We start from the raw sequence: 27,893 nt of genomic DNA, 5'->3' as shown, positions 1-27,893 counted from the left end.
GCAGGAGATCTTAGCTCTTAAAGAAATTAGTTTTGTAAGTTTATGGAGCTGTCAGAATTAGTGAACTATTAAAAAAAGGTTAACCACAAATGAACAGCAGCTGAGCTTTCAGTCTTTTATTCCCAACTATTGCAGTTGAACTTTGCAGTATAGAAATATATGCAGTGGAGAGAAATATTTTTTCTTCCCCTTTGTTGTAGTTTAATCCCAGCCAAAACTTGGACATCCTTATGAGTTTTGCTATAATTTATCAACTGAAGTTTAAGCTGGAGACTGAAATTTGTTAATGTTTCTGGCAGTACAGAGGTATGATGTATGTGCAATAAGATATGGTATGTACTGCTGTTTTGAATGACCAAACCCAAAATGGTTTGAAGTAACTGTTATTTTGGGTAGGTCCTCTGATTTGGACATAGAGGAAGGTGTGTGTTTTTTAGGTCTAGACAATCTACCCTGTGACATTACACCAGTTTTCCTTATTCTCCCTTATTTGATGTGACTTAGGCAGGTTAGTGTCCAAAATTCTTTTTGAGTTCTTCATAACTGTGTGGCCTTGTGATTTATGTCTTTAGGGTATTGGTATTGAAAGTCATGTTGCTTGTCACTGGTGGTCCTACTCCTTTGCCTTTGGAGAGCAGTGTGAAGGAGTTGTTAGGAGTCATCATTCGTAGCTCTTGCTCAGTAGCACTGACCTCACTGGAGTCTTCTTCTGGGTCTGGGAGCAGACTTCCTCCCCCACACATCTGGAAGCATTCAGAGCCCAAAAATAACTAGATAAGCAAGCCTCAAATACACCTAAAATTTCCCCCTTTAGAATAAAACACCTGTTAACTAATTTTCTACACCTTTTATTTGCAGGATAACTAAGGAGTAATTAAGTGGTTCCTGGATCTTTCTGTCCTGATGGGTATTTTCTGTCTCTGTAGGTTGTTGCTATGGGCAGTCAATGGATTTTTTCGAGGCTATAAAAATCTGTATTTGTCTGCCAAATTCCTATTCTGTATCTGGTCTTTACAAATAACAGTATATATTCATTCAGATTTTCTTACACTGTTTATTATAATGTTTAATACATTACATGTTTGATCAGAACTCCACAGGGATTCTGGCAAAGTGATAACAATACCCTGGGTTAACTTGGATTAAATACTCTGATTGGAAGTAAGTGTTTCATGCAATATGTTTCTGCCTGTCAGTGAGAACTGCACTTCTGTCTTGTTGACAGTCTTTATTGTGGAATCTCTGCTTGAAACTTCCTCAGTTTAAAGAAATAGGCTTTATTTATTCTCCTTCCATTTCTTTTAACTACTGTCAAAATATCAGGATATAGCAGACTTGTCATGTAAGGACACTACTATTGATATTTTTTAAGGACAAACTGTGATCACTGTAAGTTGTGTTTGACTTGTATTCAGAGTAGGCATGGAGTCTTCAGAGCCCTCCTCCAGTCAATGTCTAGGTATCATCCACAGGTTGGTAGCAGTGGAAGTGTAAAAGCTATGTACTGTCACAGGTACTTGCTGCAAATACATGATGTTTTATTCTCAACACACAAGAAGGAAACAGCATTTCCTTTTACACTCAGGGACTTCTGTTTCTGAATGCAGACACACTTTTAGGAAAGTACAAAAGCAGAATCAAACCCAGTCTACTCTTTGCAGATTTGTTTCTGCCACAGCATAGCCCCAGTGCTTTTTTTTTAAAATTCTAATAACAGCTGCACACAGTGGAAATGAATCCATTATGGGAAAAAAGTAAATATTGTATGTATTTGTCATTGCAGCATTGAATTTTGATAGTTAAAATATTAGAGTAATTAAAAATAGATTTATTTAAAAATTCTTTGAATAGATTGATACAAAATGCAGAAGTATGTGATTTCAAACTTATGGGTCTTCTGTACCTTGCAAATGCAGTTGTGCAAACAAGAAAATGGCTTGTTCTTGGCATTTTTTGGTGGTTAGGGGTATTGCACTGTGCACAGCTTATCAAAAGCAGAGTAAAGTGAGAGGAATGTTTCTTTTTTCCCCATTGTTGTCCTTGAGTTTCCTGGACTATTGCTTGTAGAGACTTCCTTGATTTGGTATTTCCCAATGCCTTTTTATTTCTAATTTTGAGTTAATTAGAATTGCTTTATACCTGTCTTAAGCAGTTGAAAGTTGGTTTTAAACTCAGATGGTTCAAATTCTGAATTTTATGAAGAGATTAGCATATGCAAAAGCATCGGCACACACATTGTGCAATCACAGAACCATTACGGTTGGAGAAGACCTCTAAGATTGAGCCCAACCATTAACCCAGCACTGTTAAGTCCACCATTAAACTGTGTCCCCAAGTGCCACATCTACATGTTTTTTGAACACTTACAGGCATGGGGATTCTGCTACTTTCCTGGGCAGCCTGTTCCTAATGCCTGACCACCCTTCCAGGGAAGAAATTTTTCCTAATATGCAGTTCACAATGTCCTCTCCTGGTACAACTTGAGGCCATTTCCTCTTGTCCTGTAACTTCCTACCTGGGAGAAGAGACCAACCCCTGCCTCGATACAACTTCCAGACCCTAACCTTTGAATGCAAACCAAGAACATGCCATAATAAGCAGTGGTGGGTTTTATTTTGCACACAAAGTATTGCATACATCCTTGGCTGTGTGATTTACTGGTTTTTTAAAATGGGATTTGAGTTGCTGTGACTGAGTGGTCACATTGTCAGTATGCTCACTGGCATGACTGTGGTTGAGAAGAGAGACTAACTTGGTGCTAAACTGATTATAAAGATTTTTGAATAATTGAATTTGGCTTTTGTCTTTTAAAGTAATGTCTTCAGTCGTATGAGAACCCTCCCAACAAGAATCAGGAGCTGCTGACAGAAATATGTAATAGATTCTGTAATTTTCTGGCAGCAATTCCATTATTAAAGTTGATATTTATTTACTGTTATAAACTTGAGCTACTTGGGAACAAACCTCTGGAGTAAACTAAGGAATGTTTAATTTAACAAAAAATGTGGTTATTTGTTATTTCTGTTGTACCTTCTTCCTTGTGTTTGGTAGCTATGGAGAAAAGAAACTCATTGCATAAAAACATTCAGAGACCTCAATTTGTAATGCTGTGCTTTGCATGGATCCTCCTGTTAATTTGCAGGGAAGATTCATGACCTTTCCTTTCAAGTGCACTGGCAGTGGATTTTAGAGGAAATAGCTCTGCTTGTGAAAACTCTCCTAGCTTTGGTGTCTCTATTAATGCTAAGCTGGGTATGATCTCTGGATCAGATTGCTTTGGGCCTTTGTCCAGTTGAGTTTGAGTAGAGATCCCATATTCCATCTTCTGCCTCTTGTGTTATAGCTGTGCACCTTTGAGCAGTGTAGTTACATTTTCACTGCCTTTTAGGTATGACACTAACCATGCTGTAATTACACCTGCCCTGATGAGGGAGAAATTTAGAGTCTTTGCCAGGAGTTCGGGAGATGAATGGACTCTTCTCTGCTTTCAGATAGTTGTTTATTAAGTCTTATCAGAGAAATAGAGCCACTTAATGTGACCCAGACATAGCACAGAGCTGAGAATGCAGGAGAATGCCCTGTTATCAAGATTTGCACAGTCTTTTAAAGGTAAATTAACCAATGGTCACTAAAAGCTTACTTTATTTTTACTTTTCCACCAATGTGTAAGAAATCATCTAGTCACGTAGACAGGAACTGCAGAATTCTTTGTCCAATCATTCCAAACTACTTCTACTGCAGAATATGGAGGAGTAGAAGAAGAAGAAAGTCTGGAGAACAACAACAATCCTCCATTTTGAAGTTTTTTGCTTTTATCTATTTACTATATTAGCAAACCCAAACCCTCTAAATTTTTCACCGTGTGACAATCTTACGTAATATTCTATCACCTAGTTCACACCAGTGTAGATTCTAATTCTTCCCAGAGGGTAGGCAGTTTTTTCCAAGGACAGAGGTCAAAAACAGTGTTGTCCAGAGGGGTAGAACCCTTCAAAACAGGCAGAGAAATATTCTCTGCACTCTGGGTTCCTACAAGGTAACTGTAGATGTCAATAAGATCTGCACTCCTTGTGCTTCCCAAAACTTTTCATAAGGCTGAAAAACCCCAGATCTGCCAGCCTTCCCTCCTATATTAGGTGCTCCAACCTTCAGTTACCTTGGTGCCTTCTCCTGCTCTCACTCCAGTATTGTGTCTGTCTCTTGCTCCGGGGAGCAGAAAACTCAGAGCAGTTCCAGATACAGCCTCTTGAAAATTGAATGCCCATATCCCTCAGCCTGCTGGTAATACTCCTGCTAATGCAATTTGGAGTGCAGTTAGTTTTGATTGCTGAAGGGCACACTGCTGGCTCACGTTCAGCTTGTGTCTGTGAGGTCTCACATGTCCCCTTCTGCAAATCTGCTTTCTAAGCAATTGACCTGCAGTCTGTACTGGCTCCTGTTCTTTCATCCCAGGTGCAAGACTTTACATCTGCCTCTGAATTCCTTCTGTCTGCTGTTGTCCCGTTGGTCAGCACATTGAGGTCCCTGCGCGTAGCAGCACTGACCTTCAGCATATCAGTGATACAAGTTGGTACATGTGAATAATTTCTTTTAATATGTGTTATCTCTTGTAAAACCAGCTGTATGTCTTTAATGCTTAATAAGAAACTTTCACCCTTGAAATTGATCTGAGAGTGTTCTGCATCCAGTAATTGATGCTTACAAAGCTTAGAAAGTAATTTCTCCTGTTATACACCTTCTTCCCTTTGGCCAGTCAGTGATTTTTGAACTTGCAGAGGCTGAAGTCCAACTGAGATCAGTTGCACTTAATATCTGTGGACTTCAGAACACTCAGTTGTAGAGGATTTTTCTTAACATAATCCGTGCTTCTTTGTGTTCTAAATGTGCTTTCTGATAATTTTGGGAGTCCCATCCCATTTTTGTTTAATAAGAAATTAAAAAATAAATTACTGTATTGGATCATCCACATATATTCTCTCTCTAAAAAAAACCAACCCAAGACACACAATAAATATAATATAAATATAAATAACATATAAAAAATATATTTTTATATAAATAACAAGAAATATAAATAACTTTTAGCTGCAGTCACCTGAGTTGTGTTTTAAGATGAGGAATTTTGTCTCTTCACCCCTTCTCTTTCTCAGGTGATTAGTTAATATTGCCAAACAGCAAAGGACTCAAAATGGGTTCCTTCTGGATGTTTCTGGTAACTGCTGTCTCTCTATGCTAATTTGACCTCTCCTTGTTTCTTTAACCTACTTTATTCATACCTCCGAGGGCTTTTCTCTTATCAAATGGAAACTTTGTTTTTCTAAGAATCTTTTGTGATGGATGAGCCCTTTGTTGAAAGCTGCTATAAGTTCCATCGTTAAACATACTTTGAATGGCCTGTTACTTTAGCATATCCAGATAATTCTTGATAAGTGATTATATCTAAACGCTGTTTTTCTTAAATCTTTTTATTCAAAAGAAGTTTAATCGCATGATTCATGATTGCTTGATGAATGGTAAGTATTTAAAGCTTTTAGATGTGCAAAAGATCATGATATTCAGCCTCTTTGAAGAGGTTTTGTATCAGAGGTGTGGTGACCTCATTGTGGTGAACAACTACCTCTGTTTTGTTTTAGTGCTTTGAAACTAGAATAAAAATTAGATGAGGGAGAAGAGTACTCCTTAAAAAAAAAAGAAACCTTGTAAAAGGATAACGTAACTCTCAATTCTTTTAAGTTTTATTCTAGTTTCTTAGCAAAATGCAGAAAACATACTAAAAATAGAAATTCCCTAATTATGTGCTGAAGAGCCTTTGTTTTTCTGGAGGAGTAGTTTTAAAAAACAATTCCTAGTTGTATCTTTGGCAGTGGAAATGTGGGGGTCTTTTCTCCTCACACAAGAAGAAAAAGGTTCTTTCCTATCCCCATCACTTTTTAAAGATAATTTTTATTTTATCTGGCTGTATTAAAGCCATGAAGAGGATAGTGTTCTTGAAGCTTCTACCAACTTGCACATAGAGAATATTTCATTCTGATTGTCATGAAACCTCCTATTTATGTTCACCAATTCTGAAGTGTATGGCATCATCTGTTTCCCTTGGCAAGATTATGTGAAGATTTTTTTTTTCCCCTGGGAGTGAGGGGGAAGGGAGAAAGATAGATTGATACTTTCATGCCTTGTTTCTTGCAGGCTTTTGAAGAGCAGGAATGATCAGTTTGACAGTAGCCATCCTGAATATGAGCAATGTGAGTGAATTTGTCCTCTAAGGAGCTGTCCCTAGTTGCATTTTCCAATGGAAGAGACACACTTAAAAATTGTTGGTTTGGATCTTCTTATTTTCAAGTTTTTGTAATTTCTCATATGAAGTCTGTAATATTCTTAAGAGTAGTAAACTGGTTGTAGAACTACCAGAATCCTTCAGTAAGTATGTTAGTAAATTTTTTTCCCCCCTAAATTGATTCACTTCAGAGCTCCTGAAAGTAAAAGCATTGCCTCAAGCTAAGCATGATGTTGGCAGGAGTTGTGCAAACTTCTTTGTGTAGTTTTTGCCAAAGAACCTCGTTCTTGACCTGAAATATCCCTCCTGTTTCCAGCTGTGAGCTTCATGAACAAACAGTATGAATTTTGACAAGCTGATCATTATTCATGCAGAATAATTTATTAGAGCAAATTTTTGTTCCTAATTAGTTTCCCTTTGTTTTTTTAACAAGCTTTACTTTATTGTTTTCACTGCCTTCTTAACAGCTCTTACTTTTTGCCCATGTCATTGAGTTGAGTAAGAAATTCTAAGAAATGACTGAAGGATTCAAGTGACATGTGACATTGCATTGTCTAGTTTAAGTGTCAGATACCACATGTAACTTACTGTCTAAGAATGTATTAAAATGCAACTTAATTTTATTGGTGTGTGGAATTATCTGAATTGGTCTTTAAATTGTCATGTTCATAAGCCAGAAATACCCAGGGAGAGAATTAATTAAATTGGAGCTTTAAAAGAAGATTGAATTTGGAGTGGTTTGGCATTTAAATTGCTGCATCAGGTTTTGTTTCACAATAAGCTAGTGTTATATGCTATTTAGGAAATCAGGAATTTCTCCTGCAACAAAATCTTTCCCTCCGTCAAATAGTGGGAAATGTTGAATCAGTCATAAAATAGTCTGTACTAAAGCTAGTTTCTGTGATTCCTTAATGCCTGAATAATATGGTGATGGAAGTTATGGACTGTTTCCCTTGTTAATATGGTATAGGGTTTTTTCCCCCTCTTACCTGTCCCGTTCATCTCCTTCCATATGAATGATGTTCACTGTGAGCCCTTTGAAGATGGGGAGGTGATTTTTTTTCATTAAAACAAACCAACCCAAAAACTCACACAAAACCTAACCAGCCCTCACCCCTGCGCATGCACACAGTCCTATCCACGTACTCAGTACCTGCTGTCGAGCAACCAGACCACATAGATAAATGTGTCAAAGTGGTCTTGCTAGAAATCCTCCCAATGAAATGAATGATGGAAGATTCCTGCTATCAAAACCCTCATGTCTGCTGGGTTTTTCTTAGGTCAGTACTTATGTGCTGAATTTGGATGTGACTTTTGTTTGTACCCTATAGGAGATAATCCTGTTCCACCTCTGAGTCATTACTTAGATTAGAATTTACTCTTGACTCCATTTCTTGGCTGCCTTATATCTTCAATCCTGTTGTTTATCTTCCCACGATTATCTCTTAATGACCTAACCTATAGTTTGTCCCCTGCTTTACTGTAAATGTTGTCCTTGTTTTACTGACTTAGGTATTTTGAGGAGTGGATATGTAGATGTACTGTGGTCTTTGATCTGCTTATCTAGGTGTGCTGTTGTTAAAGGCTTTTCTCCTGCTATTCCTTCTGGTGTTTCCACACCTAGGCATTCCTACTCATTGTCCAATCACATCAGTCTTAATGTTTCCATGTGTCTGTATTAATGTCTGTGCATTTGTACAAAAAGGGAAAGAATACATGCCTCTGTTTTACGATACCAGTTTCTCATCCGTTACTACCTCTTAAACTATTAAAATACGCTTTTTAGACCTATTGGCTGAATTGTTATTAAAATTACTCCCTTTTTGTTTGGCTAGCTACTTCACCTGCATATTTGTGTATGGGGCTCCAGTTTGTTAGAATCTTTTTGTTCCTATATTGTCATCCAAGAAATCTGCCTAGTTTTCCTTCTCCCCCTTTTCTTGCTTTTTCTACCTTGCTGGTGCCAAAGGAAACACAAGACTCTAGTGCCACACTAGCTTTAGTGTTGGAGCTTATCAGCTTAATGCTTTTGCTTGGTTTTGGTATTGCAGCTCCTGCCTTGTTCATACCTGCAGATTTACCCATCCTCAGATCTTACAAACCTGCTAAACACATGGCAGTTCCTCAGTTTCAGGCTCCCGATTCACTTCCTCTCGTGGGCTGAGTTTGCATTCCCTGTACAGTAAAGCTTCTCTTGTTTTCCTCCAAGAAACTCTGAAGAGCAGCCACCTTCTTCTGGAGATGGATTCCTAGAGAACTGGTGTGGTGGTTGTTACCAGGTTTGAGCTGCCAAGGACTCCTCACATTACTGCTGATTTCATCCTTCTTTGGCACCCAGTGCTTTTTACTCAATAAAGCACAAGCCACAGGTCTCTCTGCACTCATCTGCACGCTGAATTGAAAGCGAAAGTTGTTGTTTCTTTGGGCAGTCTGGGGGATACTGAGTGTCAACAGCTTTTCTTTGAAACGCTTTAGCTAAAGAAACGTGCGTGCTATAATTTAGCTTTTAATAATTTCAGCATAATTAAAAAATAGGCACTGTTCTTTTGCTGTCTGCACTCCCAATAGTTAATTACTTGTGCAGTCTGTTGGACTGATACTTTTGTTTGCAGTCTTACTTGAAAATTCTCCCACACTGCTTGTGAGGAGGCATGCTAATAATTCATGTTGTTTGATTACTTTTACCTAGTGCTAGTTTACATTATATTATGCTATCAAGGTCAAGCTATGCATACCAGATTTCCATATTTCTGTTTAGGGATCAGTCATGGAAGTCTGGGGTTTTTTTGGTTGTGTTGGGTTCTTTGTTGTTGTTTGTTTGTTTTGTTTTTTTTTCCATGAAGACATTTGGACTTCGAGGAAATTTAGAACAGCTCCTGAGCTCCCTAACTTGTATTCCAGTTGCTGCAAGGAAAGTGTTCTGTCGTAGCAACTCTTATGCTGTGCAAGTCCTTGGGAGAAAGTGCAGAGCTTCCCAGAGGTTTTCTTTATGCTAGAATAGTGCTCTTTTTATCTGTACAAAAGCTACTTGTGAATTTACCTGACAGGGAGGTCTCAAGGGAGAGGGCATTTTTTTAGTGCAACTTTGATACCTTCTACCCCTTGATACAATTTAGTGCTCCTGGTGCCACCTCAGTTAACTCTGTAGTAGCTCGGAGTAAATGCTGCAGTAGCTCTTCAGGAGGACAAACCTGTTGCCAACTGGACACTATACATGAAAACTCCTTTGTGAAGATGGTGAAATTAAAACTGAACTCTCAGAATTGGAAATGTCTTGTTTAGCCAGCTCTACTGAGCTGTGCTGTGTTGCTAGTTTTTCATTGGCTGGTGTAAGAAAGAGCTAATGGGTCTTGTGTGGCAAGTGCAACTTGCTGAAAAGTACAAGCTTGGACCAGAAGGGGACGACTAATGTATTTTAAGTAGGGCTATAATTTTTTTTCCTTTGGTGCTAAGTGTTTGGGAAAATCTCAGGCCAGATTTGACAGCCTGAGAGCAGTGAAGCTGCTGCAGCTTTTTGTCCCTGGTCTAGCCAGTACTGAGGCTGAAAATGTTTCCAGTAGGCACCTCACACAGAGTACACATGCACACCACATGTACACATGTGTGCACAGCTGGCCACACAAACTAACTGACAGGCACTCAAATAACATTCAGATGAACACAGCACCAGTGGTGCCATCCTACTTCCCTCTCTAGCGGAACAGAATGGAGTTCTGGTAGTTGTGTGTGTGTATGCATCTGTATTTATAATACAATGTTTGCAATGTGGATCCCTCCAGGTGCTGGTTTCAGACACTCAGATATGAACACAGGTGCCTTGACCAGGAGAAGTTTAAAAGGGAATTCAGCAAGCAGACAGGACAGGCTGTGCTCATCAGGGGGCAGTGCCTGGTGAAACAACCATACTGGCCTGCAGTCTGCTGACATGTGGGCAATGCATTTTACCCTCTCATGATTCTTACTTTTCCACACTTATTCCTCCCCAAAACCCCTAAATGTCACCCTGGTTCCTTGCATAAATATTTGTCCCCTGAGTTAGTTGCGTGATCCTGAAATGCTTTTCCCCCAATGCATCCCATAACCCAGATCAGTATTCTCCCTTGGTTCTGAAAGTGCCCTGGCATTGACTCATCCTGGTGGGTGTCACACCTGGATGTGGGGGCTCAGGCTTGCCTGGGACAGGCCAGAGAGAACAGAACAGGGTGTCTCCTCTTCTGAGCCTGAGGCTTGGGTTCCTACCTGCCTTCACCCCAGTGCTCCTTGGGGCATAGAGAGACAGGCTGGAGCTGTCAGGGGTGAAGGCTCCTGGTGTGGGCCTGAGGACAGACAGGGCAGGATTCTCTTTGAGCTCCCCCTCCTGCCACAGCCTCTCTGTGCCCCTGTGTGTGCCTGCAGCTGACCTTCTATTGCATAAGCCAGCTCTGAGCAGCAGGAGCTTGGTGGAAGACACAACCTGATAAGGTCACTCGTGGTGCTGGCAGCAGGCCTTTGGCCAAGCTCAGTAGAGTTGTACTCCATGAGCAGCAGAAATCTAAAGCTTTATTCGGGATCTTGCATGTAAGACACTTAACAGCCCTTTTTCTTGTTCTGTTGCTTTTTCTGCCCTTTTCTTCTTTCAGAAGCAGTAATTTATTGGTTGGTGAAAGCAAGCCTATGTCTTGAGCTTTTTAGATCATTGTAAGGGTGAGAGAATTTTTCTTTTATACTCCAGAGGACCAAAAATCCCTGTATATTTAATATTGGGCGTATTGTATGAAATGTGGAGATATATATACTATCTACACCTTGTTAATGTTAATCTAACTGTTCGCACATTATCTAGTGACAGTTCCTGTTGTAACAGAACTTTTGTTACGTTTAATGTTATTTTTACTACTACTCTTCCCTTAAAATTAGAAATAGAGAATAATAGTTCACTTACTTGTATGGAGTTAAACTGCATAGATGGCAAATCGTTGGTGTAATTCCTTAATTGATAGAGTTCTGGAAAATAGCACTAAAGTAAATGTGGTTGTAGAAATGGTGGGTAGTAGCTGAGCTACTTAGTGCTTAGATAGCAAGCTGATAAAATAGAACATATGTGAAATGCGGAGGTTCTAAAAAATCGGAGTGAAATGTTACTGGATGGAGATTGAGCCTTCTGCAGAAATAATTGGGTGCTTGTCTTTGGTGATAACTGTTATACTATTCTGTAATGTACTATTATGCATTATAACTGGAAAAAAATCTGTACTATTTATATACTAGTTCTTGCTATTGACAGAACAAAAATGGCTGTGTTACTGCAAGAAAGTGTTTCGTATTTGCCCTTTTTAAGCAAGACTGCTACAGTTACTAGGAGGAGTGGTGGTTTTAGGCTTCCTTTCAACAAATAGAAAGTTTCTCTAGTGAACAGTTAAGGAGTAAGGCATTAAAACTTCTTAAGATCTTCCATATTCCATCAGATATTTGACGGAGATGACTGATTCCTTGACTAAATTTTATAGTTTCTCTTAAAAAAAACCCAAATGCAAAACCACCTTACATTAAGTAAGTAATAAACAATGTTTTAATCCAGGGCTTCAAAAAAAAACTTTATTCCGCACACTGTGTGCCTGTTTGTTTGCTCATGGTAGGTACAAAGAGTCTTTCTAATACAGGCATCCAGAAGCTTGAAGAGCTGAAGGCATTGGTGAAAAAAGGGGAGGAAAAGAACCAGCAGTATGATTGGCTCAGTTTTGTGCTGTTTTACCTACTTATTTTATAAATAAGAGCTTTGGACTTCTGATATTTTTCCAGAATACAGCAGAATAGTCAGTAAAAACATTGGTTTTACTACTAAGATAGTGTGGGTTTTTTTTTTTATTGAGCAAAACATTTTTTTTATTTAAAAGAATCTTCAGAAAGTTGTAACCCTGACCAAAATTTGATTGATTCGTGTGTCTTGTGGTGGGGTTATTTTTAACCATAGTTTTGGTAAAGAATTGCTAGTAGGTGGATGCGAAGTCAAAGACTAAGTAATGTAGTATTAGTATTATTGGAATAGAAAGATGTTTCTTGACTAAAACAACAAATTTATTCCAGATATGATTATTTATACGCACTTTTTATTTTTATATGGGATATATAGGCGTTATTACTCCCTTATCTTTGACTGGATTTTATCTATATAAAAACTTAAAGTATTTTGTTTGTAAGGATTCTCAGTATTTTAAGAACTGATGTGATATCTTAAGCATAACCGTATAATTTTTTGGAAAGTAATACTGTACAATAAAGGAGAGAACCTGTAATGCTAAAGAGGACTTACATATGTCAAAAATCTTGTAGAATAGGGTTTGTACCTCATCTCAAGGAAAGAGTTTTAGCTCAAAAGAAATATTGTCATTTAAAAATGTAAAGACTGCTCAAGTAGCTCAATTACTTGCCCATTTATTTGTATTTTAAATTGCTGTGTTTTGCTATGGAAGTACCTGGTGCTATGTGTGAAATAAGGAAGTTGTGTGAAAATGGCTGCGAAAAACTGAGTTTAAATTAGTTTTTGGATAAACTCGGTGACCTGGATAAACCTGCAGACCCCTGGAGAGAGGGAGCCCATGCTGTAGCAGGTTTGCTGTGACCCCATGGAGGACCCACACTGGAGCAACCTGTCCCTGAAAGTCTCAACCCCATGGAAGGGATCTGCACTGCAGTTCATGAAGAACTGCTGCCCATGGGAAGAGCTCGTGCTGGAGAAGTTAGTGGACGACTGTCCCCTGTGGAAGGGACCCCATGCTGGAGCAGGGGAAGAGTGTGAGGAGGAAGGAGCAGCAGAGAAAACATATGATGAACTCTGCAACCCCCATTCCCTGTACCCCTGCACCACTGAGGGCAGGAGGTAGAGAATTTGGGAATGAAATTGAGCCCAGGAAGAAGGGGAATGTCTATTTTAAGATTAGGGGTTTTTTTTCTCATTACTCTAATCTGATTTAATAGGTAATAAATTAAACTAATTTCCCTAAGTTGAGTCTGTTTGTAATTGCTGAATGATCTCCCTGTCCTTGATCTCAACCCATGAGCCTTTAGTTATTTTGTCTCCCCTGTCCTGAGCTGAGGAGGGGAATCATAGAGGGGCTTGGTAGGTACCTGGTGTCTTCTACCCAAGATTAATCCACCGTAAATTCAAATTCTCAGCTCTAGATTATTAACTTGAAGTAATGTGGTGCTCCTTTAAAATAGTTTTGAGCGAGTGTTTGCTTTTATGTTTCTCAGTAGTGTTTCCTAAGAAAAAAAACCAAACCCAAAACATTTTAATCAAAGAACCATAGAATAGTTTGGATTGGAAGGGAGTTTAAACATCATGTAGTTCTAGTCCCCCTAATGGCATGCCTGGATGCCCAGGGAACCCCATGGCATTTTAGAGGGTCAGTTCTTTAAGCCAGAAATAATCATTTTGGATACCAGGAAAGCATTACCAGCTCTGGGAGTGTGGGGTGCATCTACTGCGGCAGCTCCTGCTGCCTCCTGGGAAGCAAGTTTGGGAACGACTGTTCCAGGAAACTACTTCTGGTTTGTGGCTTGTTTTTAACTAGGGGAAAGTGGCATGTTTAGAAACACAAATAACTTACAGCCCCAAGGCATGCTGGCATTATAAGAGTAAGTACCTCTGTGGTAGGTGCTCAATCCATGCCATCTTTCTCAGCAGTGGGTATTCAAACTCTCCTTTCCTTTCTCCTCCATCTTCCTTGGAAAGAAAAACTTTAAAGATTGATAAAAAGTGACTTTCCTAAGTTCCTGATCTTGCAGAAAATAGGGTTTGGACAGTACATTCTATCTTGGGAGAGCGTGTCCTGTTTCAACAGCTTATCAGGAAGCATTTTGTTTAAAAAACTTTTATACTTTACTAACTGTAAATATCATCCAAATTATAACTGCAACCAGTGATATTTGCAGTGTTGAGACTCCACTCAAAATCCTTTGTTGTTCATAATAACTAAAAATATGCAGATATGAACTCCTCAACAAGCTGTATTTCACGTATCCTGTATCTATCAGGCTGACGTTTGCATCAAGTCACATCCAGCTGCTCAGCTAAGATAAAATTACTGTGTGTGCAGTGTAGCAATTTGTTCACGTTTTCTAGATGAATGGCAGCCTGGGCATTTGGATTGCTGGAAATCAGATAGATAACTGCGGGGGTAGCTGGGCATTAAGTTAATGAGAAATAGTTTATAGTCCCAGTGAGTCACGTTGGCAGACTTGAAAATTTTGTATGAGGATGAGAGAGAAGAACAAGGTCAAGAGTTACAGTGGCTGGTTCACTTGGTTGCAAGGGTTAGAGGATACATGAGTGTAACTGATATAAAGGGCACATGGTGACATAAAGATTTATTCCATCACACGTGCTTTCTGTCTGCTCTTATCAAGCTTTCCATGCAAATGATTTCCTCTCACTATTAATCCTCTGAAAGGGAGGACACTTGAATTCATTTGTTTGCTATGCAAAAACTTAAAATGCCCCAATTGTTTTCTGTACTTGGAGGGAAGAGAGTAGGAGATATGGGTAAAAGAAAATGAAATGCATGGAAGTTCCCTTTTCTTCAGCCTGTGAAAATACCATCTAACTCTTAGTGTTGCTTAAAAATAATCCAGTTTTGGACTTCTATATCCACTTGGCATTGTATTTGTGATGGGTCTGATAAAATTATGTGGAAAACCAAGAAAGCATTCTTTATGAAGGACGCGTATTGAAGCTGTTAATTGTCAGCTCACTTTACCTGAAGGTTCCTTGCTTTAAAGTCAAATGTAGCTTTCCACATAACTATAGCACAAAATAGTGTTACAATTCCAAAGACAGAAATTTGCTGGATAGTTCAGTGTTTGTACTTGTATTATTAAGTGCAGGCATGTGGCCCTGAACATTTGTCTGGTTTTTGCATGGTAAAGTCATGTTGCAAAACAGACTCTTTTATTTCTGTATAAATACAGATTCCCCTCTGAAGCAGATGCAAGTTAAATAATCAGATCTTACCTTGAAAAATAATTACTTGTTGCAGCATCTAAATGATTTGCCCTAAAATCACTTGTTCTTCTGTTTTATTTGGACAGCATAATAGTACTTTGAGTTTGGTTAGTCTACCTTTTTCTTTGTGGTAACTAGTCTGACCTGAGCTTAAAATGCTTATTGGCTGATGACTGCTTTGGGGTAGAGAGTGGGAAAGGGTGGTTTGTAACATGGGAAGATCTTTTCCATAACAGTTGGAGCCTCAAGGGTAGGGATTGAAATCCTAAAGTTTGATTATTTTGTAGGGTCCTACAGAGCATAAGGGGAATATGTTGATATAATCAGAGAATAAATGCTGTTAGAATCTGTCTTGAGGATCTGCATGAAGTTACTGACATATGATGGGGTCTTTTAGCTAATCCTGGTAGATTCAGAAGGATCTTTTAATGTGAAGAGTTAGGGTTAGTTTGGGAGGTGCTTGGTGGCAGTCTGTGCTCCTGAACTTTAAATAGTGTTCTAAATGTACTTGTGAAGTAAGATTTCTTTATCGTGCTGCTTTTCATGGACTCACAAGGACTTCTGATAACTGTAGAAGTGAAATGAATGCCTGTGTCAATTAAAAGGCAACCTTGATTTGCAGGTCTTGCCCCAGTGCAAGTGAGGTGAGGGAAAGAAAGAAGACTAATAGCTCCATTAAGAGTTTAGGAATTTGGATCTTGAGGTCTAATCTATGCTATAGCTCAAAAACATGAGGCCAATGTATAATGTCTGGTTGCAGATATGTTTGGAATTTGTGCAGCTGTTGTTTGGGAGAGCAGTTAGGATTAAACCTTTCTGGAAAATCAGAATGTAGTCTTTGAAGTTAATAGCTAGTACTTCCTTATGCAGAGCATTACTGATTCTAAATCAAAACAGAACATGATTCTTGGCATTCAACTCTTTGGAATTAAAAAAAAAAAAAAATAAACAAACCAGTGCTAATTTGAGGGGAGGAAAGATAAAAATGTGCCTGGGAATCAGTTCTGAAGCTCAATCTTTTTGGCTGGTAGTTAAAAATGTGATTACATTGTGCTTTCAAAAGAGTCTCAGACAGTCAGCTGAAAACATTCTTGTATGACTCCTAAAAGGAAAAACAAGTGGTTACAGCCATTTCTTATCGATTTATTCCTTGTTTATTCTTCCTACCACAGCATTTTCAGGCTTTATTAAGTGTCAAAGGTCAAGCTCAGTTTGCTATGAAACCCAAATGCACGTGTTTTTCTGTTAATGATTTACTTCAGCCTTCCTTTAAAGGTTCGAAGGCGTAACACTTAAAATCTCTAGCAGCAATATTTTATCTAACACTGCACTTTTGAGCTATTGTTTTAGCTTCTACTAACTTAAGTGTTTATTTTCCTGTAACTTCTTAAAATACATAGAAGAGTTGCAGTCTCTCTAGTAGTGAAAGTTGTTGGCCTAAAAGTACATCTTTAACTGTTGCAGGTTTATAAATTGTCCCCTATTGTCTGAAGAAAATTTTGTGATAGCTTCCCATGGTACTTGCTTTAGGTTCACCATTGCAATCTGTTTTGTTAAAAGGGGAACCAACAAGCAAAAAAAAATAAAAGGCTACAACACTCTGCCTAATCTTGTGTTAATATAGCAAGTGTAAATCAGATTTATTCTGATTTATTATATTAGTTAAATAATTGGCTAGTTGCAGTGGTGTGGGATGTTTTGTTAGTATATGAATACTTTTTTTTTTTTTTCTCCTGCTTTCCTGCTGCTTATGCACACAAGAACTTATCTCAGGAGAAATTCTGATCTTGTGTTGTCATTACTTATAAAGGCAGAGGGTGAAATTAGTCTAGTCCAATTCTGGTAAATGGCAAGCTTGGGGAGGCTCCCTGTATTAGGGATATATGTGAAATCTCTTCTGGCATTTGGTTTTTCATCTGTCACACAGCACATGAGAGAATAAAGCCTTGGAAGAAATAAGCCTATGTTTGGCTTGATAGATTATTTGGTTTTGTTTTTCACTCCTACAAGCTTGCTTTGCTTGTACAACAGTTTTCCAACATATTGACAAGTTTATGCTTCTTTCTACCTCCTTGCAGTAAGTTCAACATGGCATATATGAACCTGAAGTAGTGTTTTGGACAGTCATGAGGCAATACACTGAAGAGATGCTATGCATAAACACAGGAAAGCTTACAGCTGTTGGCAAAATCTGGGAGCTCAATCTTTCATTCAGGAGAAACTAATTTAAACTGCCTGATAATGACCTCATGTTTGCTGAAAGCAGAGATTGTGCTTTCATGCTCTGTGATATGGAAACAGGTGTCTGTTCAGAAGTCTCTTTATAGGGATTCAGTCTTGGATTCGGATGCATCATAAAAAGCAGTATTTTTATAAAGTTATTCAATGAAAGGTTTGTTCCATAGGGACAAGAAAAAAAAGAGTGTTTGGGGGGAATCCCCCAGTGCCTTGTATTCCTTTTGGATACTTCCACCAGTTCCTGGTTCATAATTCTTTATGTGTTGACCATGATCTCTGAATGTGTTATGGAAATCTGATTAGATCCTCTACAGATAGTTCTGATTTCCAAAGCATGCTCAAGATAGCCTTGGTGTCCAAAAGAGATGGTACTTCCTTGTGTTAAATTATCTTTGCCCAAAATATTTCAGAATTTTCATTTAAATTAGAATTCAATTTTTTTTGTTAGTATTGCTTTAAGGGAGAGCCTAGCTCAGACATCTGCAAACTAAACACTGTAAAGTAAGCAAACTGAAAGCTGTAGTCATGTAACCTGAGTTCAGAGTATAGGATACTTCCTGTGGCAGCATTATGTCATAAATTTATTTTTAGTCCTTAAACACATACTTTCTCTAATGGGATCAGCAGTTCTCTTTTGGATAGAACAAGCAGAGCACTTCTTTGACAGTAGGGGTTCTAAGTGTGTCAGTACATGCATTTTAACATCTGCTTTTCTTTTCCACCGCCATGCTGTTCTGGGATCTATGAATTACTCAGTAATAGGAGTGGCAGTGTGGAAATCAGTTGCTCTCCCTTTTTAACCCAGGACTAATGAAATTCCTCACAATTCATGAGAAGTTACTAAGCAGGTTCTGAAACAATTTTCACAGGCAGGTGTAAGCAAAGCATGTTGCATAAGGTATTTGATGTTGTCTTTGGGTAGTGATTGGTTAGATAAAAATGAGATGACAGTTTCCAGGAGGCTGACCTACAGAGGCTCTCAGAGGACATGGATATTGGAATATTTGTTGGGTCTAATGGTTGTGTTCATCTGATAGGTAAGTAACATCCGCTGAGCAATTCCCTCTTTTGGAAATTACTGGCTTTTCCTGGAGGAAAAAATAATAGATAATGGATAAAAGAGGCTGTACCTGGAGTGCCTTAGGCAAGGGATAACCCAGGGCTTCTGGGCACAGGCAACAAGAATAAAACAATACTGATGAAAAATTGCACCAGCAGGAGAGAAATACAGAAATCCTAAGCAATGAATTTCACACCTTTAATGCTAATAATAAGTCTCATCTCCATTTTAGGATCTATTTGGTTTAGAATTTGAGGATACCCTCAACTCCTTCCCATTCTTAAGGGGGGAAAAAGGTTTTAATCTCATGGCTCAGGTTTATTTCTTTTTTTCTTACCTGAAGGAATTAATATTACCAACCTAAATTTTTTTATTCTGAAGAACTGCTTATGTTTAACATGATCTTCAGAATCCAATTTTTCAAAAAGAAGAAGGGGTTTAGAACAGTACTGTTCCATAAATTATATGGAGTAACTTGAGTTACTCAAGGAGAGACTTTCTGGTTTTCTGGTCTGACACCCTTCACTCAAAGCCAGCCAAGTTAAAATACATTGAACCTCTGAGTTAGATCAGGTTGTTCAGTGTTGTCCAGTCAAGTTTTAAACATACCCAAGGGAGGAATTTCCACAGCTTTTTTTGGATAACTTTCTAAAGTTTGGCTACCTTTATGGTGAAAAATTTTCATGACATCTAATTGGAATTTCCTTTGTTGCAGTTTCAGTTGTATTTTTGTCCCATCACTGTGCACCACTGAAAAGGAGCTGGCTTTATATCTGTAATAATCACCCGTTAGATACTTGGAGGCACTGATTAGATTATTTTGAGCTGCTTGTCTTCTGCGTGCTGAACAAATTCAAATTCTGTAGCCTGTCCTCAGATGTGAGTGTGTTGGTGGCTGACCACTAGACTTGCTGTGTTCTTCTGTTATTGCTGAGGGATTAAAATGGCATATTAAATTGGGTTTATGTATGTCTGTCATGGGGAGAAGTGTAATCCAAATAAGTGCTGCAAAAAAAGCCATCTACACCTTTAGACATCATTAGCATTTGTAGGAAAAAAGTGTCATGGATAGTTTTCTAAACATATTTACTCTGAGGCAGCTGCAATACATTAAAAACAAAAAGAAGGGAAAAAAAGGAAGTATAATTAGAACATAGAGACTAGAAAAAATAATTGTCAGCACAGAAATTTATTATTAAATGCTTTATGCAGTTCTGGCTACCCTGTCTCAGAAACAGTGTGATGTACTCAGGCTCAAGAGAAGGGGGCAAAGTGAGTCTTCTATTCAAAGACAGAGTCAGAGTTGCTTCATTTTGGAGAAGAAATTAGTATGAACAGATCTGATTAAGGCATATACAATCATGGGTTTCAAGAGGAGCCTCGGCAGGGATGATTAATTCATATTTCTTACAGTGGTGGAATTAAATGAGAGTAAGTTCAAAGCCAAGGGGAGTTATTTTTAATGTGGTGCTGATGCCTGAGCATGTTCTGTAACTGATTACAACAAATGCAGAGAAGCCAAAGTAGTATTGATGGAACTAAATGTTCTTGTTGAATGGTTAGATGCAGCATTATGCTTAGGTAGTTTCTAAGCTGCTTATTGCTGGATGTTGGGAAGATGTAGCCAGGGAAGAAGTATTGCAGGATGCTAGCCCTTTTTACAGAGTTCTTTGTTTAAGTAGTTTGTGGTGGTCAGAAACAGGATGCTGGGCTAAATCAATCTTTGATCTACACAGCATTGCAATTATTTTGTTGTTTTAAAAATTAAATGCCATGTAAATGTGATTATACAGGCAAAGAATTATTAATACTAGCTGGAGACAAGCAAATTATTTCCAGAAATAACCTTCAACAACCACTTTTGTCTCCTCCAGAAGAGGATCTCTCAAATTCCCAAACTATTCTCGTAACAAATCTTTTTATGGAAGCCAGTCTTCTGCTTTGCTGAAGAGAATATCTGTGTGTGTAACTGTCCATAATAGAAGTATAGGTCCTCTACCCATTCCATAGTTAAATTATGGAGTTGTTTGTTGTAAGATGTTGTGGATGCTGAAAATACAGCAGTGTTCCAGGGAAGCTTGGCAGTTCATGGAGGAGAAATTGCCAGAATATTGAAAAATACAGTGGAAAAAAAAAGTAATGTCCAATTTTTTTTTATAAAGAAAAACAAGTAAAAATATGCTCAGTCTCTCAGCTGTTAATGGTTTGAGGCTGGGAGAATACATACAGACTTCCTTATTCTTGCATAAATTGTAACTAATAACTTAATGAAAGCTAAATATTATTCAAGCTTATTGAGGTTTTAGAAGTTACTAAGTGCCTTTATTTTGCTTGCTCATATAGCTTGTCTTCTAGACAGTAGCATTTTGTTCCCTTTCTCAACCAGAACAATCTCAAGGGAAAATATTAAAAAAAAAAATCTTGAAGCTTGTTAAAAAATTAAGGGTGCTACTACTGTGTTGAGCCAACCACTTGATAGACACTTGAGGATAAAACTGCCAACTTCCTTGTTGTAATGCTTAAAAAAAATTGATTTTAAAGAATGCTTTGGCCAAGTAGCCTTTATTTAAATTTGTGCATGGTAAAACATTTCAATGGAACATGATATTAGTGTTTTCTTTTTTGTTGTCCTGTAAATCTTAGTGCTTTACTCCAAAGAATGATCTAAAATATTTAGTAGCATGGTTTATAATTTGGCTGATAAATATGTATTATGTAATCTAACTGTGACAATGGGAATAACTGAGAGTGCTCAGATATTAGATTATATATTTGTAGTAAAGACACTTTAAAATAATATTTTTTTAATTTTTAAAGACTTACGGTGGAACAGCAGCATATTTTTGGCATATGTGGTATAGTTGCATTGCTGTAGACTTTTGAACAGAGGAAATAATTAAAGAAATATCAGAATATATGTTCAGATTTTCAGTGAACTGATCAGGAAAGAACACATACCTGTGACTTTCATGTTTGATTAATTTTAGCTATAATAAAGTTTTGAGTTTTTGTAATCCATTATGTGTTTCAGTGGCACAGAACAAAAAAACAGACTTTTCAATACAGCTGCTCTCTGGTCTGATACTTTTATCTTAAGAATGACTTTTCCATCTTCTAGGGAAGCCTGGGAATTGTTAATTCTACAAAAAATTGTGTGTTTTGAGGAGTTAATTCTTAGCTTCCAGTGCCTTAAGGAATGTTTAAGTCCTTAAAGTAGGAATAGTTTTTTTTTTCTATGGCAATCAAAATGTTCTGTGTATGAATATGAATGCAATTATATGTAGCAATTAGGTGCTGTATTAGTATCTGAATTAGCAGCTCTGGAATATGGCCAGCTTCTGCCAGGAAAGCAGCCAGTAGCCTGGAGGAGAAATACTTTAATTAAGATGTAATAACTGCACTAGAGAACTCTCAGTATTCTGGCAAGCTGCATTTGTAATTTTTTGTATTACTTAGGACAGTTGTAATTTCTGTTTGAAAAAATGTGGAAGACAACTCAATGTACATTTTTCATACTGCAGGAAAAAGTGTAAGGGTGCTTGAAAACTTACTTAAAAGTGAGATCGAAAATTACTTTGATCTACTGAATATATTTTAAAGCTACAAATTTCTTCATAGAATGGATATGTTGCAGCAAGAATTATTTGCCTTAGGGCATTTAAAGATTTACTCATGTGCTGTTGTTCTGTTTATCGTGATTATTTTTGGTGCTAGGTGCCTTCACAAAGGATGAAGACAATACATTTTGTCAAACTATGCATTCATGTGAAGTTTAACTTCAAGAACATTCTTTTCAATAAATAATAAAGCTGTTCATACAAGACATGCCAACAATGTCTTTAAATTGCATTTCTGTAGGCTAATGAGAGCAACTTACTGACTCGAAGTAGTAATTTAAAGGGCTCCAGTTTTCCTTAGGTAGGTAAGTGGTACAGCATGGGCTCCCACTTTTGTAGTGGGACTTACTCCCACATCACCATTCCATTCTAAAATGCTTCAGATAAGGCATCATCATTTGTCTTAACTGTCTGTTGTATTGAAAACCAATGGAAACCTTCTCTTTTAGACTCTGCCCTGTAATTATTGTAATAACAAGAAGAGAGAATCAAATGATAAGAAAGGCATAGTTTTTTCATGAGTACCTGGAAGTACAAAGAGACTAAGCATGTTGTTAATTTAGTTTTAGCTGAATGTCTTCACTTTAGCCTTTCATATTCCAATTATTTTATTAGCTGTATAGGCTGTAAAAAAACACTGTAAACCTTGACTTCACTAAAGAGAATGGTAACTGAATCACAGCCCGTAGCTCTGAAGTAATTTAGTCTGTTACTTCATGCAAGCTGCTTAAGCTCAGTTTCAGATGCTCACTTTCTTTGCCTGTTTGTCTGCATGAATATGATCCATGTGAGATTGGATCTCAAAACCAGTCATCTCTGGTGAGCTTGTCTAGTGTCTGTTGCCTTTGTGTCTTTTTGTTCCTGGGCAGGAAGGGTGACAGGAGGTTCAGCTGTTCCTTCGTATCTTCCTACCATGTGAAACTTGTGATGGCTGCCTCTCAAGATTTGGCTGCCTCTTGGCCTTGCAGGTACCCCCAGGAGTCACAGGGACTCTTAGTGCTGCCCTGCAAATCACACAGAGGTGCTGAGGACTTTTCATGGTAATGTAGCCATCATTTATTTAGGAGGGTGACAGGCCGACATGGACATTCTATCCCCTGGTGTTTGTGGTTTCCTTTGGACAGAAAAGCAGCAGGCTCACTCTGGGAGACTGTCATGGGTTAGCAAGCATAGTCCCGGAAGGGATGTCCTTGCCAAGGGGTGCTTACAGCTTCCTCTGGGACCTGACAGAACCTATCAGCTGGCCAGTTTGAATATGGACAATTCTCTAAGCCACTTAAAGTTGTGACCGCCTCTGTGATGCACACTTAAGAATAGAAACCCTGAGGCAGACTTTCTCTCTCTCGTTTTTGGTGCTGTGACAGGTGGCTGCAGGCCTCGTGTGGGGGCCAGTGGGCCCAGCCCAGGCCCTGCTCGGGCCAGGCCAGGCCGGGCCACGGCCATCCTGGAGCCAATGGACCTGTTCCACCCATGGAACCCCCCACAGCCCTGCTGTGGGCAGCCAGAGCGGCTCGGCCCCGCCCCCTCTCCACTTCGATAAGCCACATTCCAGCTGCAAGGCCTAGGTGAGATTAACCCTTTTAGTGCTGTGAAGAGCTGAAAACATGAGGGAAGAGAAAGAGGAGATGCATAAAGCTGAAATTCTGTTGTGAAGCTATGATATGTCAGAGTACCCAGTTGTAATTCCATGAAGATATGGGGGGTGGAGCATTCAACTTGTGCTTGTTAGCAAAAGCACCTGTGCTGAGATAGGCAGATGCTGATGCAGCTGTAATTTCATGAGAAGTTTGGACAGGAAGAGATGGAAGTGATGAGGACTTTTGCTCCAAATGGGAAAGGAGAAAACCTCAGTTCCTAGAGATGCTCCCAGAGATAGTCCTAAAGATGAAGATGAGGGAGACCCTTTGCTCCCAGGGAAGGAGAAGGGCCTCTGTTCTTAGAGATGAAATGCTCCCAGAGATGGGTGAAGAGAACTTCTGTTTCTGAACGGCTCAACCTTAAAATTGTACCCCAAAAAACTTCAAGAGTGGACCCCCGAAAGCAGTTGTGGGAAAAACTGCAAGTCATGGAAGGGACTCACATGTGAGCAGAGAGACCTCTTCCTAAATGGACTGAACAGGGTTATTTGGAAGTGGGCGGCTGTCTCGTGATAATGTGTTCATAGCAGAGCAAGAGAGACTCCTCTTCCTAAATGGACTGAACAAGGTTATTATGGAAGTGGTAAACAGACTGAACATCTTAAGGGTTGTTTTTTTTACATTGTCAGTGGGAGAAGGGAGGAAGGTGGGGGGAGGAGAAGGGTTCTGAGGGTGTGGTATAATTTTTTTTCCTCTTTTAGGTCTGTTAATAAACTTCTTTATATTCTTTCAAGTTTGGTGCCTGCTTTGCATTTCTCCTAATTCTTATCTCACAGAAGATAAACAGTAATGAGTATCTTGGACCAAACCACTACACTAAATTGTTGTTTCTGCCCGGTTACAAACCCAACCCGCTACAGAGAGATAAGGATGATGAGTCTTGTAGAAGTTGGACTTCTTAGAAGGTTTTTAACTGGGTGGTCTCCAGGCTGGATGAGAGCATCTCCTCCCTCAAACTCCTGCTTATAAACTGTGGTTTATAATGTCTTGTACCTTCAGTAGCTATCTGGGCTGTAATAGGGGACAGATCTCACAGAAGTCATGTTCTGCCACGTCCAAGGTCCTCTTGAGCATTCCTCAACTGCAGAGAAGGAGAAAGACTAGACCTTCCATAAACTTGGACTTTGCCATTCAGGCAGTGTCACAGGGTCCTTGTTCTTCCTAGTCTCTTGTGCTCTCTTCATACAGCTTGAGTTTTTGCTGCGGAGGTGCAAGACTGGCAGGGCTATCATATATGGGGTAGTCCTACACAGGAAATGGCCATAAGAGTACCTCACTCTTTAGATTGTGCCTTGAAACTCTCTTATTTTATCACATGATTAAAAAAATCCCAGCAACACACATCCTTCCCCTCCTCCCTTCCCCAAACAGTTAGGCTGTGGTTCATTGAGAGCATAGTTTGCCCTAAAATAAAGGTTTTGTTTCTTGTTCTCCTTTCTGGTTTTCTCTAGCCATCTGTTCTCTCTTGTCTTTCATTTACATTGTGAACTCTTGGAAGAAACAAGTTTTTGCTTGTTGGTTTCTTTTCCTGTCTTTAGTGCACAATGATGTCTTAGTCAATGTGTAGGGCTTACTGGCTCTTTAACAACACATATCCTAAGCCTTGGTAGTGGTAGATCTACTTGCAAATATACTTCATTTAGTCTTGTGGTTATATACTTTTCCAGATAATTTTATTTGCCTTCATCGCTGAATCACAATTGTTTATCTAACTGTGTCTTTAGGAAACGTATTCTAAACAAAATTCCAGTTACGCAGATTTAAAACTATTTCAGATTGAAAGAGTTGTCTTCTGTACAATTCAAAATGAAGCTAAAATATTTTTTCCAATTCATTTTGCATTAGCAACTTTTTCCACTTCCTGTTTAGACCACTTTTTCCCCCCATGTAGGTGGGGACATTTGCAATATATATAAGTTACTATATATGCCAAATATATTAGTTGTAACTATTAGCTGTGCTAATAAAACTCACTTGTGGCTGAAACTATAGTGGACTCACCTGAATTGAGTCTTAATGGTCTGATAAACCAAATACAGTTTTCACAATGTCTGTAAAGCTGGAGCAGTATCAAAAGTAATGAAAATTTCCCATTATAGATGGAAGTGGTTTTACTAACTCAAGTCTGTTTAGTATAAAGTAAAATTTCATTCCTAATGTGTATATTACAGTATAAAAGCCTATTGTTGTTTACTCATTATTGATGTTCAGTATGATCTACATCTAGTAATGAAGTTAAAAAGTTATTAATTTCTTTCAGCAAATGTACCTGTTTAAAGTCATTAAGGTGTAGCATAAAGTCAAGAGAAATGTACTAACTGAAGTCAGAATTGATACGGATCCTCAAAGATATCTTTAATGACCTAGGCATCACCTTGAATATTAAGTTAGCTACTAGAGAAATGTCTGTGTGTTTATAAAAAAAAAGTAGAAGTAATAGCTACAAAAAGGTTAATTGCGTTCTTCGAGCTGATAAAATCTAAATTAGCTCATTATGTAAATTATTATGCTTATTTTACTGTTAGGTAAATGTATTTTAAGATGTATTTAAATATTTTTAAAATAATTACCCAATTGCTACCCAACTTTAGTTCAGCAGCATAAAATCCTAGGTGAAAACAAGTATTAACTGAAAGCTGAAATCACTTGGTCTTCTAACATGTTGTCTTTTTTTTTTTTTTTTTTTCTGTTTTGCAGCGTGGGTGAGCTCTCTTTCTATGGGGATGGTCTTCTTCTGTTCCCCAATAGTTAGCATATTCACAGACCTGTTTGGCTGTCGAAAAGTAGCTGTTATTGGAGCTGCAGTAGGGCTTGTTGGACTCCTTTCAAGTTCTTTTGTAAGGTAAAAAGCTTAAATTAATAACTTTCAAAGTATTTTAATTTAATCCGTTTTTTAGTGATGTAGAGGTAATGTTGATCCAATCAGCAGAATATGAAGGAGTAAACAGTGCTACTTTATCTTATGTGTAGAAAACTTGTTTTATTTGGGTTTGGTTTTATCTTTCAAACTATGACTTGTGAACTTTCAACTTAAAAAGTATTTTTAAAAATATAATGTCATAACAAGACTCCCTATTTAACAGGAACCACTATGTATAAATATATCAACAGCAAGACTAGTGCTATAAGATCAACAGCATTGTCCAGGATAAATTTATGTTTGTTTGATGTAGATTGTATTATAACAGGTACATAAACATTGTTGCTGTCTTCCCTTCCTGTCCTGTCCCCTTAATTTTCTTTTGAAATGGCTTTAATGCTCATAAAAACACAGTAGGACCTCCAGGAAGCTGTTAAAATTCTAGTAAAATTGGATGTTTTCTTCTCTTCTCACTGGTCCAATTGCTGAACATGGAGATAGAGAAGACCTTGGTATATTGACTATACTTAAGGCTTATTTGTTTTGTTTTGTTTTTTCTTCTGGTTTACAATTCATTTGTATGTTTCTGTAACTTTTGCAGAATAAATCTTAAGAAATTCAAGAGTGACTGATTTGTTGGATGTACCCTGTAGAAGATGAGGAAACAGGAAATTTACTTAGTCTAGTCATCATCAGAAATTGGTTAGTGAAGGTAGGGTATAAGAAGTAGCAGGAAAATAAGCCGGTTACCTCTAGTTCTCAGACTTTTTTTTTTCCCCCACCCTTAGCAGAATAAGTATAGGATCAATCAGGCTACATTCAGAAGATCTTTCTACTTAGGTGCAAATGTATTTATACAGACAAAAAGCTTGTGAAAATGTCTTTTCTGTGCTTGTACTCTGAACCAGATGATTGTGAGCTGCTGTGATCTGAATGGTTAATCCTGGTGCAAATATTTGGCTTAATTTGTTTTATTAAACAAACAAACAAAACCCCCACTTCTTGATATGTTTTAAGAAGCTTCTTACTAAATGTGAGGTAAAAACTAAAAGATGTGCCTTGGAAAAGTCTTTCTTCCTCCTTGCTTCCTAGTAGTATGTTGAGTGATGAATACTAAACCGCCCTTGTCATTAGATAAAGATCATTCTTGTGTTTGTCTGATACCCAATGGAACAAGGGCACGGAAGAGACATGCTAGAGCAAGTTATTTTGTAAAGGCTTTAAAAA

The 27,893-nt window shown here is 38.2% G+C and overlaps 1 protein-coding gene across 1 annotated transcript in view; it reads left to right on the top strand.

The window, feature by feature from the left end:
- SLC16A10 (solute carrier family 16 member 10) overlaps positions 1–27,893 on the top strand; it is a 69,438-nt gene that overhangs the window by 15,609 nt on the left and 25,936 nt on the right. The window contains 1 exon segment of the mRNA XM_039569674.1: positions 26,504–26,648. Coding sequence (XP_039425608.1) covers positions 26,504–26,648 — 145 coding nt within the window.

This window comes from Corvus cornix, chromosome 3, assembly GCF_000738735.6.
Source record: "Corvus cornix cornix isolate S_Up_H32 chromosome 3, ASM73873v5, whole genome shotgun sequence".
NCBI lineage: Eukaryota > Metazoa > Chordata > Aves > Passeriformes > Corvidae > Corvus > Corvus cornix.
Note: the sequence above shows the minus strand (reverse complement) of the source record. Positions and strands in the feature narration are given on the sequence as shown.